This window comes from Cupressus sempervirens, chromosome 2, assembly GCF_028749045.1.
Source record: "Cupressus sempervirens isolate cs-2001-9-10 chromosome 2, ASM2874904v1, whole genome shotgun sequence".
NCBI lineage: Eukaryota > Viridiplantae > Streptophyta > Pinopsida > Cupressales > Cupressaceae > Cupressus > Cupressus sempervirens.
Window position 1 is genome coordinate 428,117,448 of NC_143119.1, and position 15,775 is coordinate 428,133,222.

The 15,775-nt window shown below is 34.8% G+C and overlaps 1 protein-coding gene across 9 annotated transcripts in view; it reads right to left on the minus strand.

Annotated features, from left to right (window-relative positions):
- Positions 1-15,775, minus strand: part of LOC149572917 (Ubiquitin-like superfamily protein) — a 227,257-nt gene that overhangs the window by 15,563 nt on the left and 195,919 nt on the right. The window contains exon 5 of one of the 9 annotated variants that reach the window (XM_089814032.1): positions 14,995-15,489. The exons of the other annotated variants lie outside the window; for them this stretch is intronic. Within the exon in view, the coding sequence (XP_089670158.1) occupies positions 15,403-15,489 (87 nt within the window). The 3' untranslated portion in view covers positions 14,995-15,402. Of the gene's footprint in view, positions 1-14,994; positions 15,490-15,775 lie in introns of those variants that run through there. 9 annotated transcript variants of the gene reach the window in all.

Genomic DNA, 15,775 nt, shown 5'->3' on the forward strand with positions numbered 1-15,775 from the left:
GAACTCCGAAGGAAAAAGCTCTGTTTCACTTGCAAAGAACCATGGGGTCTTGGTCATCGCTGCCTCAGGAAGGGAAAGATTCACTGCATTGAGGTGATACCTGATGATGACGAAGAACAAATACCTGCAGCGACTGACAAAGAAATTACCCAGCAGGAGAGAATAAATGCCTTGATATAAAAAGGGGGTTCCATTGCTACCCTCACTACATTGACTAGAGGTGGTATCTTCAGAGTTTTCAACACACTTCATGGGAAACGAGTCCCAATCATGATTGATAGTGGCGCCACACTCAATTTCATCAATTCATTTTTGGTCACTAGTAAAGGCCTACGCGCAGTTGAGCATGGAGGATTTGAGGTCAAGGTTGCAGGAGGAACCTTGTTACCTTGCACTCGTGATCCTGTTAATGTTTAGCATCAGGAGAAGCAAAACATGAATCTCTTATGCTACCACTATTTGCCATACATCTCAGAGATATGAGCATCTGTATTTTGTTACTGATATCTGCTTTACAGTACAGAGATATAAACATCAAAATTATGCTACCACTGTCTGATATGTATCACAGAGACATATGCATACATAGATATATTCATACTAATGTATGCATACATATACGTATGCATATATCTCTGTCATACATCTGAAATATTGACAGTTAAGTAAGCATGTTGTTGACCAAGTTATATTGGTCAGGCTTCATATTGTCAGTGCCTTATTATATTGCTTGCATCGGGTTTCATAACCCGTGCCTTGCCTTTGTTATGTTATTGGGCCCTTGAGTTGTTAATTGGGCGGTGGCATATAAACAAGTTATGGGCAGTTACTTTGTTAACTAACATGCCTCCGAAGAGGCATGTCCCTACGTGGCTTTGGGCCACGTAGAGACATGATTCTTCGGAGTCATGTCTCTCACCTTTTATCTATATGCTCATACACCGCTGCAAGGAAAGCATCGATCAAAAGGCATTCGAGTACCTGCAGGATAATATCAGTATTATTGAATATTATTGTTATCACCTTCATCATTTGTTTTACAGCGATCCAGTACATTAATCATTGCTGAAGGAGGAAAACTGTTAAAGACTTTGCTATGAATCACAGTGACAGATAAGTATTATATTTTGCATAATTTAATTCAAAACTTATCTACAAGCATTTTGTAATTATTTGTCTATCAGTGATCCACTATTCTCAACATGGTATTAGAGCAGTATTGATAAGAAAACTCTTACAAAATATTCATTTTAAAACTGAGCCAAAGTTAAAGGAAGGGAAAGTTTTTTTTCTCAAGCACTAAAATGGTGAATCACGTAAGAATAGAAGATAGGCTAGATGGAGCATCAAACTTCTCATCTTGGAAAACCAAACTATTAATAATTCTACGAGAGATGGAATTAGAAAATCACATTGAAACAAATTTACCCATGCCTGAAAATGAATTCGAGAAAGCAACATCGAAAAGGCATAATAATAAAGCAATGAAAAAAATCATATATTCAGTAAAGGATCATATACTTTCATCCATAGCCACTCTTAACACTGCATTTGAAATGTTCTCCACCATTCAAAATACATTTGAAATTAACAATACAAGTAGATTGCTAACTCTGAAACAAGATCTACTTAATATAAAAATGAAAAATGGAGAATCCATTACCTCTTACTTCCTAAGAATTACGGAACTAAAGGATCAACTTGCTACTATGCAAAGTCAAATGGATGATAAGGAACTAAGCATGATTGCTCTTAGAGGTCTTCCTCTATCATGGGAAAGCTTCATACGAGGTTTAAGTTCATGTCCTAAACTTTCAAAATTTGATCAACTAAAGAATGAATGCACTCAAGAGGAGTCTAGACTAGCTTCCAAAGGTCTAATTTCAAATCAAGAAGGTGACATCCAAGCATTGTATTCCAAATCAAATAAGAAAAGAAAGTTCAAGTATAACAAGAAGGACAACAACAAAAATCACAAATCCCACAAACAACGTGACTGATCCAAAGTAAGATGCTTTAAATGTGATAAGCTTGGTCATTCCTATTATGTATGTCCAAAAACAAAGAAAATCCAAGCAGCTTTAGCAGAGGTTAAAGAAGAAAATAATGAGAAAATGGATAAAGAAAATTATGCATTTATAGCAGCTCTCTCTAGCGAGTTAAGCACTAATCACAACACCTAGATCATAGATAGTGGAGCTTCTTGTCATATCTCCAGATTTAAGGATAAGTTTGAAACCTTCTCAAATCATGAATCAGAAGAAGTAACTATTGGAGATAATTCCTCTCACCCTATTAAAGGAACTGGTACTTGTTCTATTCAACTGAATTCAGAAATCACACTTCAACTCAAAAATGTCCTATATGTGCCAGGGATTAAAAGAAATCTTGTCTCCATCTTTGAACTTGCTGATCAAGGGTACAAAATTGTATTTCAAGGAGATAGAGTTCTATCTTGGAAAAAAAACTCTTCTATTAAGAAAGCCATCTCCATTGGAGTTAGGGATGGAAGTCTTTATAAGCTATGTAATAATCAAAATCCAAAGTTAAACTTAACCCTTTGTAATAATAAGTCAAATTCCACTGAAATTTGGCATAGAAGACTAGGTCATCTTAACTTTCGAGCCTTATCATCTATAGGTAAAATCGTAAAAGGCCTACCAAATCTAAAAACAGATCATTCAAATATTTGTAAAGGGTGTGCATTAGGTAAAAATACTAAACATTCATTTCCCAAAAGTGATCATAAATCTAAAAGCATTCTTGAATTTATTCATACAGATCTTTGTGGTCCTATGTCAGTTCCCTCCCTTAATGCATGTCAATTCTATGTAATTTTCATTGATGATTGCTTTAGGAGAACATGGATTTATTTTCTAAAACAAAAAGAGTCATCTGAGGTCTTATCCAAGTTTAAAGAGTTTAAAGCTTTAGTTGAAAATCAATCAGCACAAAAGATCAAAACCCTAAGGTCTAACAATGGGGGTAAATTCACATCTGATATTTTTAAAAACTTATGTATTTTTGTTGGGATTAAGAGGGAGTGTTTTGTACCTTATAATCCTCAACAGAATGGAATAGCTGAAAGAAAAAATAGATCTATTGTTGAGTTAGCCAGGGCCATGTTACATGATCAAAATCTTCATTACTCTTTTTGGGCTGAAGCATCCAATACTGCTGTCTACATTCAAAATCGTTGCCCTTACTCTATATTAGAAAACACCACTCCAGAAGAAGTATTTACCGGTGTTAAATCAGATTTAAGCCACCTAAGAATATTCGGATGTCCAGTCTATATTCACATACCAAAAGAAAAGAGAACCAAATTGGAGCCTTCAGGGAAAAAGAGAATATTCATTGGTTATAGTGAAACTTCAAAAGGGTACATGATCTACATTCCTGGGCAAAGAATAATTGAGATTAGCAGAGATGTAATATTTGAAGAAGATACCGCCTTTAAAATTTCTAGTAATAGTGATGAATCTATTTCAGAAGAAGATCAAGCTACAAAAATTGACAGGGAAGATAATTCTGACATCTCTTCCATGTCTAATCATACAGAATCAGAGAATGTCAACCATACCAATAAGAAGAGACCCTTTTGAGCTAGAAAAATGTTAGCTGAAAATCAAGTTGAATTAGATGATGTAATTCAAGAAAGCAAAAGGACTAGAAATCAATCTTGTCATGTTGCACTGCTATTTGAACTCATAAAATCTGAACCTACTAATGTTAAAGAAGCACTTTCACATCAATCTTGGAAGGAAGCTATGATTGAGGAATATAATTCTATACTGAAAAATGATGTATGGGACATTGTACCAAGACCCAAAAATAAATTAGTTGTTTCTTCCAAATGGTTGTTCAAGATTAAACATGTTGCAGGTGGTAGTATTGAAAAATACAAGGTGAAATTTGTAGCCCGAGGTTTCTCTCAAAAGGAAAGTATTGATTATGAAGAAACTTTTGCCCCTGTTGCTAGATATACTTCAGTCAGAACAATCCTAGCTATTGCAGCATCTAAAGGATGGAAAGTACATCAAATGGATGTCAAAACGACATTTCTCAATGGTAAGATTGAAGAAGAAGTTTATGTTGAACAAGCAAAAGGGTTCAATACCTTTGATTGCAAGAATCATATTTGTAAATTAAAGAAAGCACTTTATGGTCTTAAACAGGCTCCTAGAGCCTGGTATGAAAGAATAGATAATCACCTACTTCAAAACTAAAGGTGATGATATGGTTATCTTTGTATTATATGTTGATGATTTGCTAATTACAGGTGATGAACATCTTATAGAGAAATGTAAGCAAGATCTCTCTGTTGAATTTGAAATGAAGGACCTAGGGTTACTTCACTATTTTTTAGGGTTAGAAATTTGGTAGCTGGACAACTGTATTATACTAAATCAAGGGAAATATATAGTTGATATATTAACCAAGTTTGGAATGATGGAATGTAAACCGGCTACTACCCCTATGGAGATAAACCTACACAAACTAAAAGATGATATGAATGAATCTGAGGATGTGGATCCTACTTACTACAGACAAATTATTGGATCCCTGATGTATCTGGTTAATACCCATCCTAACATATGCTATGCAGCTCATACCTTGAGTCAGTTTATGTGTGCACCTAAGAAGATACATTTGCATGTAGCTATATACATCTTGAGGTATTTGAAGGGTACTATTGGAATGAGAATCAAATATAACAAAGTCAATCTTGAACTAATTGGATACTCAGATTTTGATTGGGCTAGAAGTTCTATTGAGCGAAAGAGCACTTCAAGATATTGTTTCAGTCTTGGATCTGGTATGATTTCTTGGACTAGTCAGAAACAAACTTCTGTAGCTTTAAGTTTTACCGAAGCCGAGTACATTGCGTCTTCCTTGGGTGCTAGAGAAGCAGTATGGCTATGAAATTTGCTTTCAGATCTCTTCAAAAGACCTTTGAAGCCCACTGTGATTTATTGTGATAATCAAAGTTGTATCAAGCGTTCTTCTAATCCTGTGTTTCACAATCACTCTAAACATATTGAAATTCCATTTCATTACATCCAAGATATGGTTAATCGAGGAGTCATTCAATTGGAATATATATGTACAAATGATCAAACGGTTGATATCCTTACCAAACCTCTTGCTAAAGTGAAACTGAAATACTTCAGAGAAAAACTTGGTATGATTATTTGTAATGGAAAATTTTTGAAATAAAAGAGTTGTTTCATTTTGTTTCCACTAGTTAATATTATTTGATATGTAATGAAAGGTGACTATCTTTCATGAACATGTTCAGTTATAGAAAAATTATTTACAAGGTGAAGATCTTGTAAATAATAAATCTATTTATGGGCTTCTCTAGACATTGCTTAAGTGCAAGTAGAGATTATTTTTGGCCTTCTCTAGACATTGCTTAAGTGCAAGTAGAGACTATATGTGCTATATCTAGACATTGCTTAAGTGCAAGTAGAGACTATGTGTGCTATATCTAGACATTGCTTAAGTGCAAGTAGAGACTATGTGTGCTATATCTAGACATTGCTTAAGTGCAAGTAGAGACTATGTGTGCTATCTCTAAACATTGCTTAAGTGCAAGTAGAGATCATTTACTGTTCATGCAGTGTTTCTTATATGACGACTCTGATTAATGTTTTACTTCTCCCTAGCTAAAGAGGGAGTGTTAATGTTTAGCATCAGGAGAAGCAAAACATGAATCTCTTCTGCTACCACTATTTGCTATGCATCTCAGAGATATGAGCATCTGTATTTTGTTACTAATATCTGCTTTACAATACAAAGATGTAAACATCAAAATTATGCTACCATTGTCTGATATGTATCACAGAGACATATGCATACGTACATATATTCATACTGATGTATGCATACATCTACGTATGCATATATCTCTATCATACATCTGAAATATTGACAGTTAAGTAAGCATGTTGTTGACCAAGTTATATTGGTCGAGCTTCATATTGTCAGCGACTTATTATATTGCTTGCATGGGGTTTCATACCCCGTGCCTTGCCTTTGCTATGTTATTGGGCCCTTGAGTTGTTAATTGGGCGGCGGCATATAAACAAGTTCTAGGCAGTTACTTTGTTAACTAACATGCTTCCGAAGAGGCATGTCCCTATGTCGCTTTTGGGCCACGTAGAGACATGACTCTTCCGAGTCATGTCTCTCACCTTTTATATATATGCTCATACACCGCTGCAAGGAAAACATTGATCAAAAGGCATTCGAGTACCTGTAGGATAATATCAGTATTATTGAATATTATTGTTATCACCTTGATCATTTGTTTTACAGTGATCCAGTACATTAATCATTGCTGAAGGAGGAAGACTGTTAAAGACTTTGCTACAAATCATAGTGATAGATAAGTATTATATTCTGCATAATTTAATTCAGAACTTATCTACAAGCATTTTGTAATTGTTTGTCTATCAGTGATCCACTATTCTCAACAGATCTCACGGCTACAAATTTTCATGGGAAAGTATACCCTAGCAGATGATTTCTTTGTCATAGATTTGGTTGATACTGATATCATTTTGGGCATCCAATGGTTGGAAACTCTTGACTAGTACACTCAAAGTTTCAAAAGGATGGACTTTTCATTCGACACGGATGGCAAGAAAGTGTTGCTAAGAGAAATGTCAAATAAAGGATCGAGGGAAGTCATAATCAAAAAGATAGAGGCAATTTTTAAACAGGAATTGGCCCCAAACGCTGCAAGTAAAAACAAGATAGTCAACACCTCACTGCATTCCTTGGATAATTGGCAAGCCCATCTATTGGTCAAGTACTCCAAGAACACTTTTGCATGTGAGTTGATGGATGGTTATGTACGTGATAAAAGATACAAGGTTATTGATGACATCATTTACTTCGATAGGAAGATCTACTTAGTGCCTGACTCGGAACTGAAGGAGTTGATTACAGAAGGTTTCCTAGAACTGAGTTTGCATTTTCTTCAGGACAAGCAAATTTTGGGACGGGAAGACTCTAATGTCCCCGTCATAAAATAAATGTATTTAATTAAACCTTGTTAATGGATCGATTGATTTAATGTATCTCGGACCCATTTTTATTTTGTTTCCATAGTTTGTGTCGCCGTCGGCTATCTTTGTACACCCTCGGAAAGTTTCTCGATGGGTATTTAAGCACGGCTTGTAGGTAGTTTGTAGGCATGCTTTGGATTATATTTCTTTGTACTGCGAATTCCTATTGGAGTTCTCTGTAATTTGCCATTTCAGAAGTGAAAGATCTTCCCTATTTGGCTCTTCCGGTTTCGGTGGGATTCTACCCTCACCCCATTTCGTTGTTGCATGTATTACTTCGTTTGAATCTGGCAAATCGGAGCACCATCTTTTGACATATATTATTCGTATTCAAGTTTTTGATAGTGTCTGATCCACTTGTTTTATGTGAACAAATTTGCATTCATCATTGTGGCTCAACCCCTAACCGTGTAGCCTCTTGCCATTTTCCCATACTGCTCATTCCTCACCCGTACGACCCTCATCCACCCATCTGTGTTATTCAACACTTCATTGTACGGCTTGAGTTTTTGCTTACCGTACAGCCTTCCAGTTCAACTGTACGTCCTCCTAGTCCAGCCGTATGGCCACCTTGCATACTGTACATCATTTGCCATATTGTTTGTCGTACATCACTGCCTTTGTCCCACCATACGGCTATCATATTCACTGTATGGTCCTCCATCTGCCAACCGTATGGCCATCTACCTAAGATACATCACTGCCGCTGCACACCCCTTCCTACTCACCGTACGGCCAACTAGGCCTGCCCTGTGGCACATGTAAATTGGATTCAAACATTCTCCAGCCATACGCTCTTGTTACTAGGGGGTCAGGGGACATTGGAACATTACATATTAATCAACACCTCTGTTCGAAATTTAGAATCTACTATTCTTCATATTATGTCAAACTTTATACTTTGTGTGCTATCTTGGTCCAAGGTAGAAATTTGAAGAAAATGTTAAAGTTAGGATAAGTGTCGACTCAACATTTGATGAAAATATATAAAAAATCCTCAAAAGATGGGTGATTCCGTATCTGCAATGATCAGTTGGAGTTCAAATAAACTCTATGTTGTAATCCCTGCCGATTACTTAAAGAAATGTTTTTGTGATGGCATCTAGCTGGGTAGCACACAAGGAGGTCTCTAAATAAGGGCTGACTATGACATTTTTTTCAGTATGACATGCTATGTACAACTAGTGGTTTTAAGATAAATTATACTACAGTCTATTAAGGAATGCTTATGTGAACGACCAGACTAATCTCATAGTTTTTCGTGATTTGTTGTTAAGGAATAGTAACAACCAATTTAAATACACACCTACTCATCCTTATAAAAGATAAGAAATATGCATTGAACACGGTATGAGAAAATTAAGAGGAGTCATGATTGCATATCCCAGACAAAGAAACGACAACATAAGGAGGAGGTCAACGACAATATAAAATAAGTAACTTTCACATTGGCATGCGCTATATGAAGAATGTCATGTGGAGCCAGCAAATATATAATACAAAGAAATTAAGGAATATAAATTTGTCTTTCGTCTCCAGCGATATAACAGTTCACATCAAATGGAATATACTTGGTCATGTCGGATAAGGCCATAATAATGGTTCCCACTTTCCATCATGAAGAAATTGGATGGAAAGTGCAAAAATCATTTTCTAGGGGCTTCGAATGAAGCCTACACTTCGAACGAAGCCCCTCTAGTGTTAAGTAATTGAGATCGTTTCTACAAATGTAATTATATTGCCAATGTTATAGATATGTTTCAAATGCAAATTTGGATCTCACATAAGTATGAGAGGAGACATGTCTCCAAGGTTTAAACATCATTAGTTAGTATATTAATAATATAATATATATATATATATAAATGAATATTTAATTATATCATCAATAATGAAACTCATGATCATATCAATCTAACTGTAACTACAAACTTAACACTCCCTCTTAGTTAGGAAGGATTGATAGAATATATTATGCTCTTGAGTATATGAAAAGATATCACCTCAGAATGATATTCCTAAAATGGCATATTTAAGGATATCAACATAAATCCATCAACACACACCCACGTGTGTGTGTGGAATTTATGACGATTCACAGTGAGGCTGAATTTATCAACACTTCTTTTAGCAAAGAGGGAAATTAAGAAATCTTTGACTTTAATATAAGTTTGAACATCACTTTAAGTGAGGTCTATAATAAATTTAAGTTATGATGTCCAGCAAGATTCAGCCCAAAGAACCATAGCAACTTTCATGGTGTCCAACAAAATGTGGCCCGAAGAACCATGATAAGTTGGTTATCAAGGTGTCCGTCAAAATCTAGCCCGAAGAACCAAGATAACACTTGCTCCAACACATTTTGGTGTTAGGAGATCAGTCTACTATTGATAAAATTGTCACCTTACAATAGTTACCTTTTGTTCATTATCATAACTTCGGACACACTGGGACAACAACTTAATGTAGTCAGATATGATAACAAGTCCAATTATTGATAAGATCATCACCTTTCAATAGCTCCCCTCTAAATATATACATCAATGAAAGATCATCACCTTTCATGACATAATTACGATAGCATCATATAGTAACTTACATGATATCCCTCTAAATATATACAAGTCAGAGGGTGGACCCACCATAGCTGCTACTAGAGGGTGGAACAAAGGGTTTTCACCTCATACTTCTTTCTCATATAGAGTGCATTACAAAGAATTTCTCTTAGAACTTCACCTCATAGAGAAGATATCATCCACAAAGGATTGCATCTCAAAAATTTCTCCCTCTGAACATCGATCCTAGGAAGTTAGGTCCTCTAGTTACTTCCTTAGAAACTCTCTTCACCCAAGGATGCCTGTCGAACTCACTCTGAATTTGATATCAATTTTCTGATTTTCTGGTGATAAGTCATCACTTTCTCATGTTATACATAGGAGTAGGCCCATCAACATCATGTAGTCACCCATATGTATTTCTAGACTCCCTTTGAGTATCAATCTTCTAAGCTCTTGTGTTGCCTTCGAAGAAGTGTCATACTCCCTCTTAATGTAGAAGAATCTCATAATCTCAATCATCAAGGATGAGAGCCTCATTTTATCCATCTTGATCATCAAGGTCTTTAGAGCTACTATCATTAGGTTGAGTCTGCACAATATCTGGTAGCATGTGTAAAGTCCCAACTTTCTTTTCTTGTAAGAACATCCTCAACCATAAAGGAAAAGACCAAGGCAAAAAACCCTTACAGTATGTATAGAATTACAAATAAGAGAGAGACTACAAAGAGTAGATAAATGTAAAAGATAAGAATACTTATCTTCACATAAAGATTCAAAATTTGTCTTCTTAGATTATTTGAGAATGAAACATCTCCCCTGTAAATAGGGATCAAGTGGGAATGGAACATTGACTATTATTCTCCTCACAATGTAAAATTTCCACTCATTCCTATACTGTTGAATAATTTTGTATCAACTATGACAACTCCTTTCTAATTTCCAACTTGCTCTTTTGGTCCATTAAAGGTCCAAACATTCATTTAGCTTAACAGTGGAAGCCAACATGTCCTTCCATTTTTGCAAACTCGTCAACAATACATCAATATCCTGATTGAGTATGATTGTGCCACATGAATGAATCTACAACTCATATGTAAAGTTTTGTTCATCAAAGACAGACTCGTAGATGGTTCAAATGAATTCTTAAAATCTTCATTAATGTCTCACAACAACTCAAGTTTCCTTTGTTCATGCAAAGGTACTTGTTTGATCTTTTGATTAAACCTATATTACACACATCTTGCAATCTGTGTATTCCAAATTTATATCAATAGTGAATCTATCACAATGTGGTTTACTCCCTCTAAACTAATATGATCAAGATCAACAAAGGTTGACTAAATCATATCCTCTATATGCTCCCTCTATTTTAAGGTTTCCTCAAATGTCAGCCTCCTTCTAAGTTTCAATTTTTCTCTTCTTCTAATAACATTCTCAAAGGAAAAGATCAAGGCACATGGCTCTTATAGTATATACAAAAACACAAATAAGATAGAATTCATTGATTAAATAAAATAATCAAAGATAATTTGCCTTCAAAACAATATTAGAAATACAAAGACTGATTGTATTTATTTCTTTATAATTACTAACTTATATATTACCAATAATGGTTAATTTTATTTAATTATAATTACTAATGATAACTACTATTTATTCAATTATCATTACTAATTTATAATTACTAATGTTACTATATTTTTAAGTAATCAATATAAACGAAATCATCATTATTGTGTGTGGCAAGTATAGATTGGAAACTAATGCTTACCTTTCCAATGGACCCTTAAGCAATAGTCCGCTTGATGCTTATTTTCTCAAATGTTTTTGTATGATTTTACATACTTTCCTTTCATAGGATCCACATGTAAACTTCCCAAACCAACCCTAGCCATAGAATAGTAGGGGCCAAGGACCTGTAACATTCACTATCGTTCAGGAGAGGCCACCCCGAGCCTGGATTTCTCACTAGATCAAGGTTATGGCTACCTGTGCATGTGAACCTGCAAGGGTGTTATCCATCCTTCATCCTTTTTCGGTAGACTACATCCCTATAGCTAGCCTGGAGTTGAAGGAAAAACAACCTACTCCCTAGGGTTTCACTCTGCACCCAGACTAGCACTAGTCTGGTCTCACTTGATAGTTTAGTTGAGTTGGTTAATGGTTTCCCCTCCTTTTAGAATGACTCATGTTTCACCGGTTGGTGACTCAATTACATGGTTCTATCCACCAGTCTATCATATGTATGTGTAAATTGTTCCACTTTCAAAGTCACATACGATGCTTTAATGGATCTTCCACCGTGGTAAGGTTATAATAGGGTATAAGAAGATATGTTTGAAATCCACATTCTTATCTCTCCGTTCAACTGATTTATGTCTTTGATATATACATCTCATCAGAATATATTTATTTTCCTATGATATACCCCTTTTGTTTATGGACGTGGCTATCCTCCCTACAAATTGCACCATTGACTAGATTTCAAAAAAACAAAAACACTGAAATTTTCAGCATTTGATCTTCATGATTTGTATATTTTGTGATCAAAAATAACAAAATTGTGTTTTTGTGAATCTGAAAAAGAATCATGTTTGACTTTTTTTTGTCTTTGGTGCATTTTGTTTGGAGATTAGCCAACACCTGTTTATTGATAGTGGTGTTTTGTACTTGTCCTTTTATTCTGTAGGGACGAACCTTATTTATATCTACTTTATTGATTTCATGGTTTCTATATATATTGTTTTGTTGACTTTCTCTCGAATCCTTGTTTGATGCTTAGGTTCGATATTGGATCATCAAATACATGTATTCGACTATCTATCCTTACATATCATGCACGGTAGCGGGTCCCTCCTTATGTTGACATGGAAGTAGTCCCTCCTCCCTTTTTTTAATAGACAATATTCGTATAGAAGATTGTGCTCCTATCCAACTTTCAATTCTTGGTATGTGAATTTCAACCAATACGATTTTGACTCTACTTTTCGTTAGTTACCCTTCATACAACAACCGCTTGAGATGTCACCTGCTACGAATCTTGAATATTGTCCTTCATAACAAATCATACCCCTAGTTTTGGAAGATTTTAAACTTCCTCCAATCCTTGACTAAGTCCTTTGACTCGTGCCTCATATATGAGGTTATAAAAAAAATAGTTTTCAATTTATGGCCTCGATAATCTAATCAATGTCTGCGACTTTGATCAATATTCTACTCCAAGTTTAGTGTAATCGGTGAATGATTGAAAGTAAGGAAAGTCGATTTATGTAGTTTGAAGGATCACATCACTATATGTATTTCGAGTTAGATTTCCATGCCTTAATGTAATTATGAATTAGGTAATATACATTATTTCTTACCTCGAATTTATCGCCAATATCAAAAGATGAGGATCTCTCTTGAGAAGAGTCGTCATTCTTTAAACATATTTTATAATTTCTTTCAAGTATTTTTCCATCAATTGGTAATAGTGATATGTGTCATTCCACAATATATTTTCCTAGCTGGTGGTACTATGTCCACCCTCGAGAATGTATTAGGGAGTCCCTTTCCCTTTTATAAAATTCTTTCTTATACTCGGATGACATGTCTTTTATTTCCTCCGTGATTTTTCTATGTTTTAGTTTTGAAAAATCTATTTCATAGTGATTATCCCTGCTGACTGATAGGTTTGTCTGACCTGGACAATAGTTAATAGGTGAGTACAATCCATTCGTATCTAAAGGCTTTCAATCCTTATGTTTTATTTCTTTGTGGGTGCTTGTGCTCTATTCAAAGGTCTTTATGTGCCTTTTTATTTGCTTGACAAACATGCAACATCTTTCTTCGGGGTCTACATAATTAACGTTTACTGTGCTTACATAGCTCTAAAGGTTCAAACCAATTGAAGATCGCCTTTTCTACTATATGTCTTTTGGGAGTTTTCTTGTGACTCTTTGTATATTTATAGTATGGCTCTGATACCATGTTAGGTAATTGAAGATCGTTTTTACAAATGTAATTATATTGCCATTGTTATAGATATGTTTCAAATGCAGATTTGGATCTCACATAAGTATGAGAGGAGACATGTCTCTCAAAAGAGACATGTTCCAAGGTTTAAACATCATTAGTTAGTATATTAATAATATAAATAACCATATGTATAATATATACATTACTATATATATGTATGTAATTATATTATATATATAATATATGTATATAAAGGAATATTTAATTATATCATCAATAATGAAACTCATGATCATATCAATCTGACTGTAACTACAAACTTAACACCTAGGGCTTCGCTTGAAGCCATGGCCCTAGGGGCTTCGTTCAAAGCCCTAGGCTTCATTCGAAGCCCCTTTTGCCAATTAGCACGGAGGGCTTTGAACGAAGCCCCTAGGGTTAATAAATGGTCAAAAAGTGGGCTAGGGGGCTTCACTTGAACCCCCCTAAGGCCAATAAGAGGCCGAAAAGTGGGCCAAGGGGGTTCGTTCAAACCCCCTTGGGGCCTATTGGTTCCCAAAACCACAGATTGGAATCCTACGAGCTTTACCTGCTCGATGCTGGGATATCCACCCAATTAAGGCCAACTTGACAAAGCTAAACAATATGGTCAAAGTTCCCTGCACTTCCAGCTTTGCAAAACCAAGGCGGGTGTACCTGATCCTAGACAACAACCTTATATCCAAGATGCTTAAAGCAAATCAGTTAAAACACGAATACAATGAAAGTTTTCCTTATGGCAAGAAATATAGAAAAAAAAATTCAAATTTGTGAATTTCGAATTAAGAATAATAAAAGAATATATGAGATTTTTTTAAATAAAAGTGATTATTATACATGATTTCAACAAATGAATATATTATTTCCTCAATGGAAACAAATGAAATGGTTGCCAGCATATGGGTTATGAATCAAGAATAAAAGACTAGTGCTTAATTAAATGGGCAATCAGAATCAATATTATTAGTTGAAACGTACAACTTTATAAAATTCAAAATATTTAAACTATAAATAATTTTAATAATTCAGTCGCGACGGATCAATTATATGAATGCAATTTTAAACTAGTTTAGGATGCACATTAACTCCTGCAGAGACAAACTAGACATAAATATGAAAATAATAAAATATTTCACAATATTTATATTTATCAAATTTAAAATGCAATAATGATCCAGTCCACTTATCCGAATATTAACATATTTATACAAATTAATAAATAAAACATTTACAAAGGACACAACTTACTAATAATTTAAAACTCCGAAATATAAAATAAATAATTATGCTAGAAATAAATCACAATAAAGACACTACTTACAAATGATCAATTTATTGCGAATTTCAATTCTGGAATCATATATAAATTTGCTCAGTGATCCAAAACCCAGGAGCTTTGTTCAATTGCTCATTCCTTTACCAGTCGGAAAATATAATATATCATAAGTGCATCATAGTATATAAATTTTTAAAAAAAAAAAATATGAATTTTTCCATGAGTAGACACTTTCAACCATCGCACCCTTTGATAACAAGAAACTAATTGCTTGCTACTTAGGCTTCAAAAATAAACCTAAGGCACTGATTATTCAATAGTTGTTGCTTTTGCCTAACCATATATTATTTGGTACTACCAATTCTGGCAGTGGAAGATTATGGATAGAAATATATTCGATCCTTTATGTTGACGAATGTATAGCACAGGCAACATGCCTTCTGGATCTTCTCCGATGTTACGGGATCTTCCTCATGTATTTCATCGGGCCCCTTTATCGTGTTGGGTTCATTTTCTCCTCTACTCGGTTTGTGAATTCAATATGCTCACCTCTCGATCGCTTCTTCTCCCGCTTGAGAGCCTGCAACAAATACAACATGATAGATATTAGAAATCAAATCAAAGTACATAAATCGACTTGCGCTTGTATCCTTTTGAATTCTTTTTCTACGGCATCTGCTCCTGGATAGATTTATTTGGCTCCCGATAATGTCATTAGAAGGCTTTCATCTCTAATACCTTCAATGCTTGAACTGCACTTGACCCTTGCTTGAATACAGTCTTATTATTCGCAAATGGTTTGCCTTGTTTGAACGCATGTACCCAATGTCACCAATGTTTTCTCATCGATTCCTTATTGCCGTTGA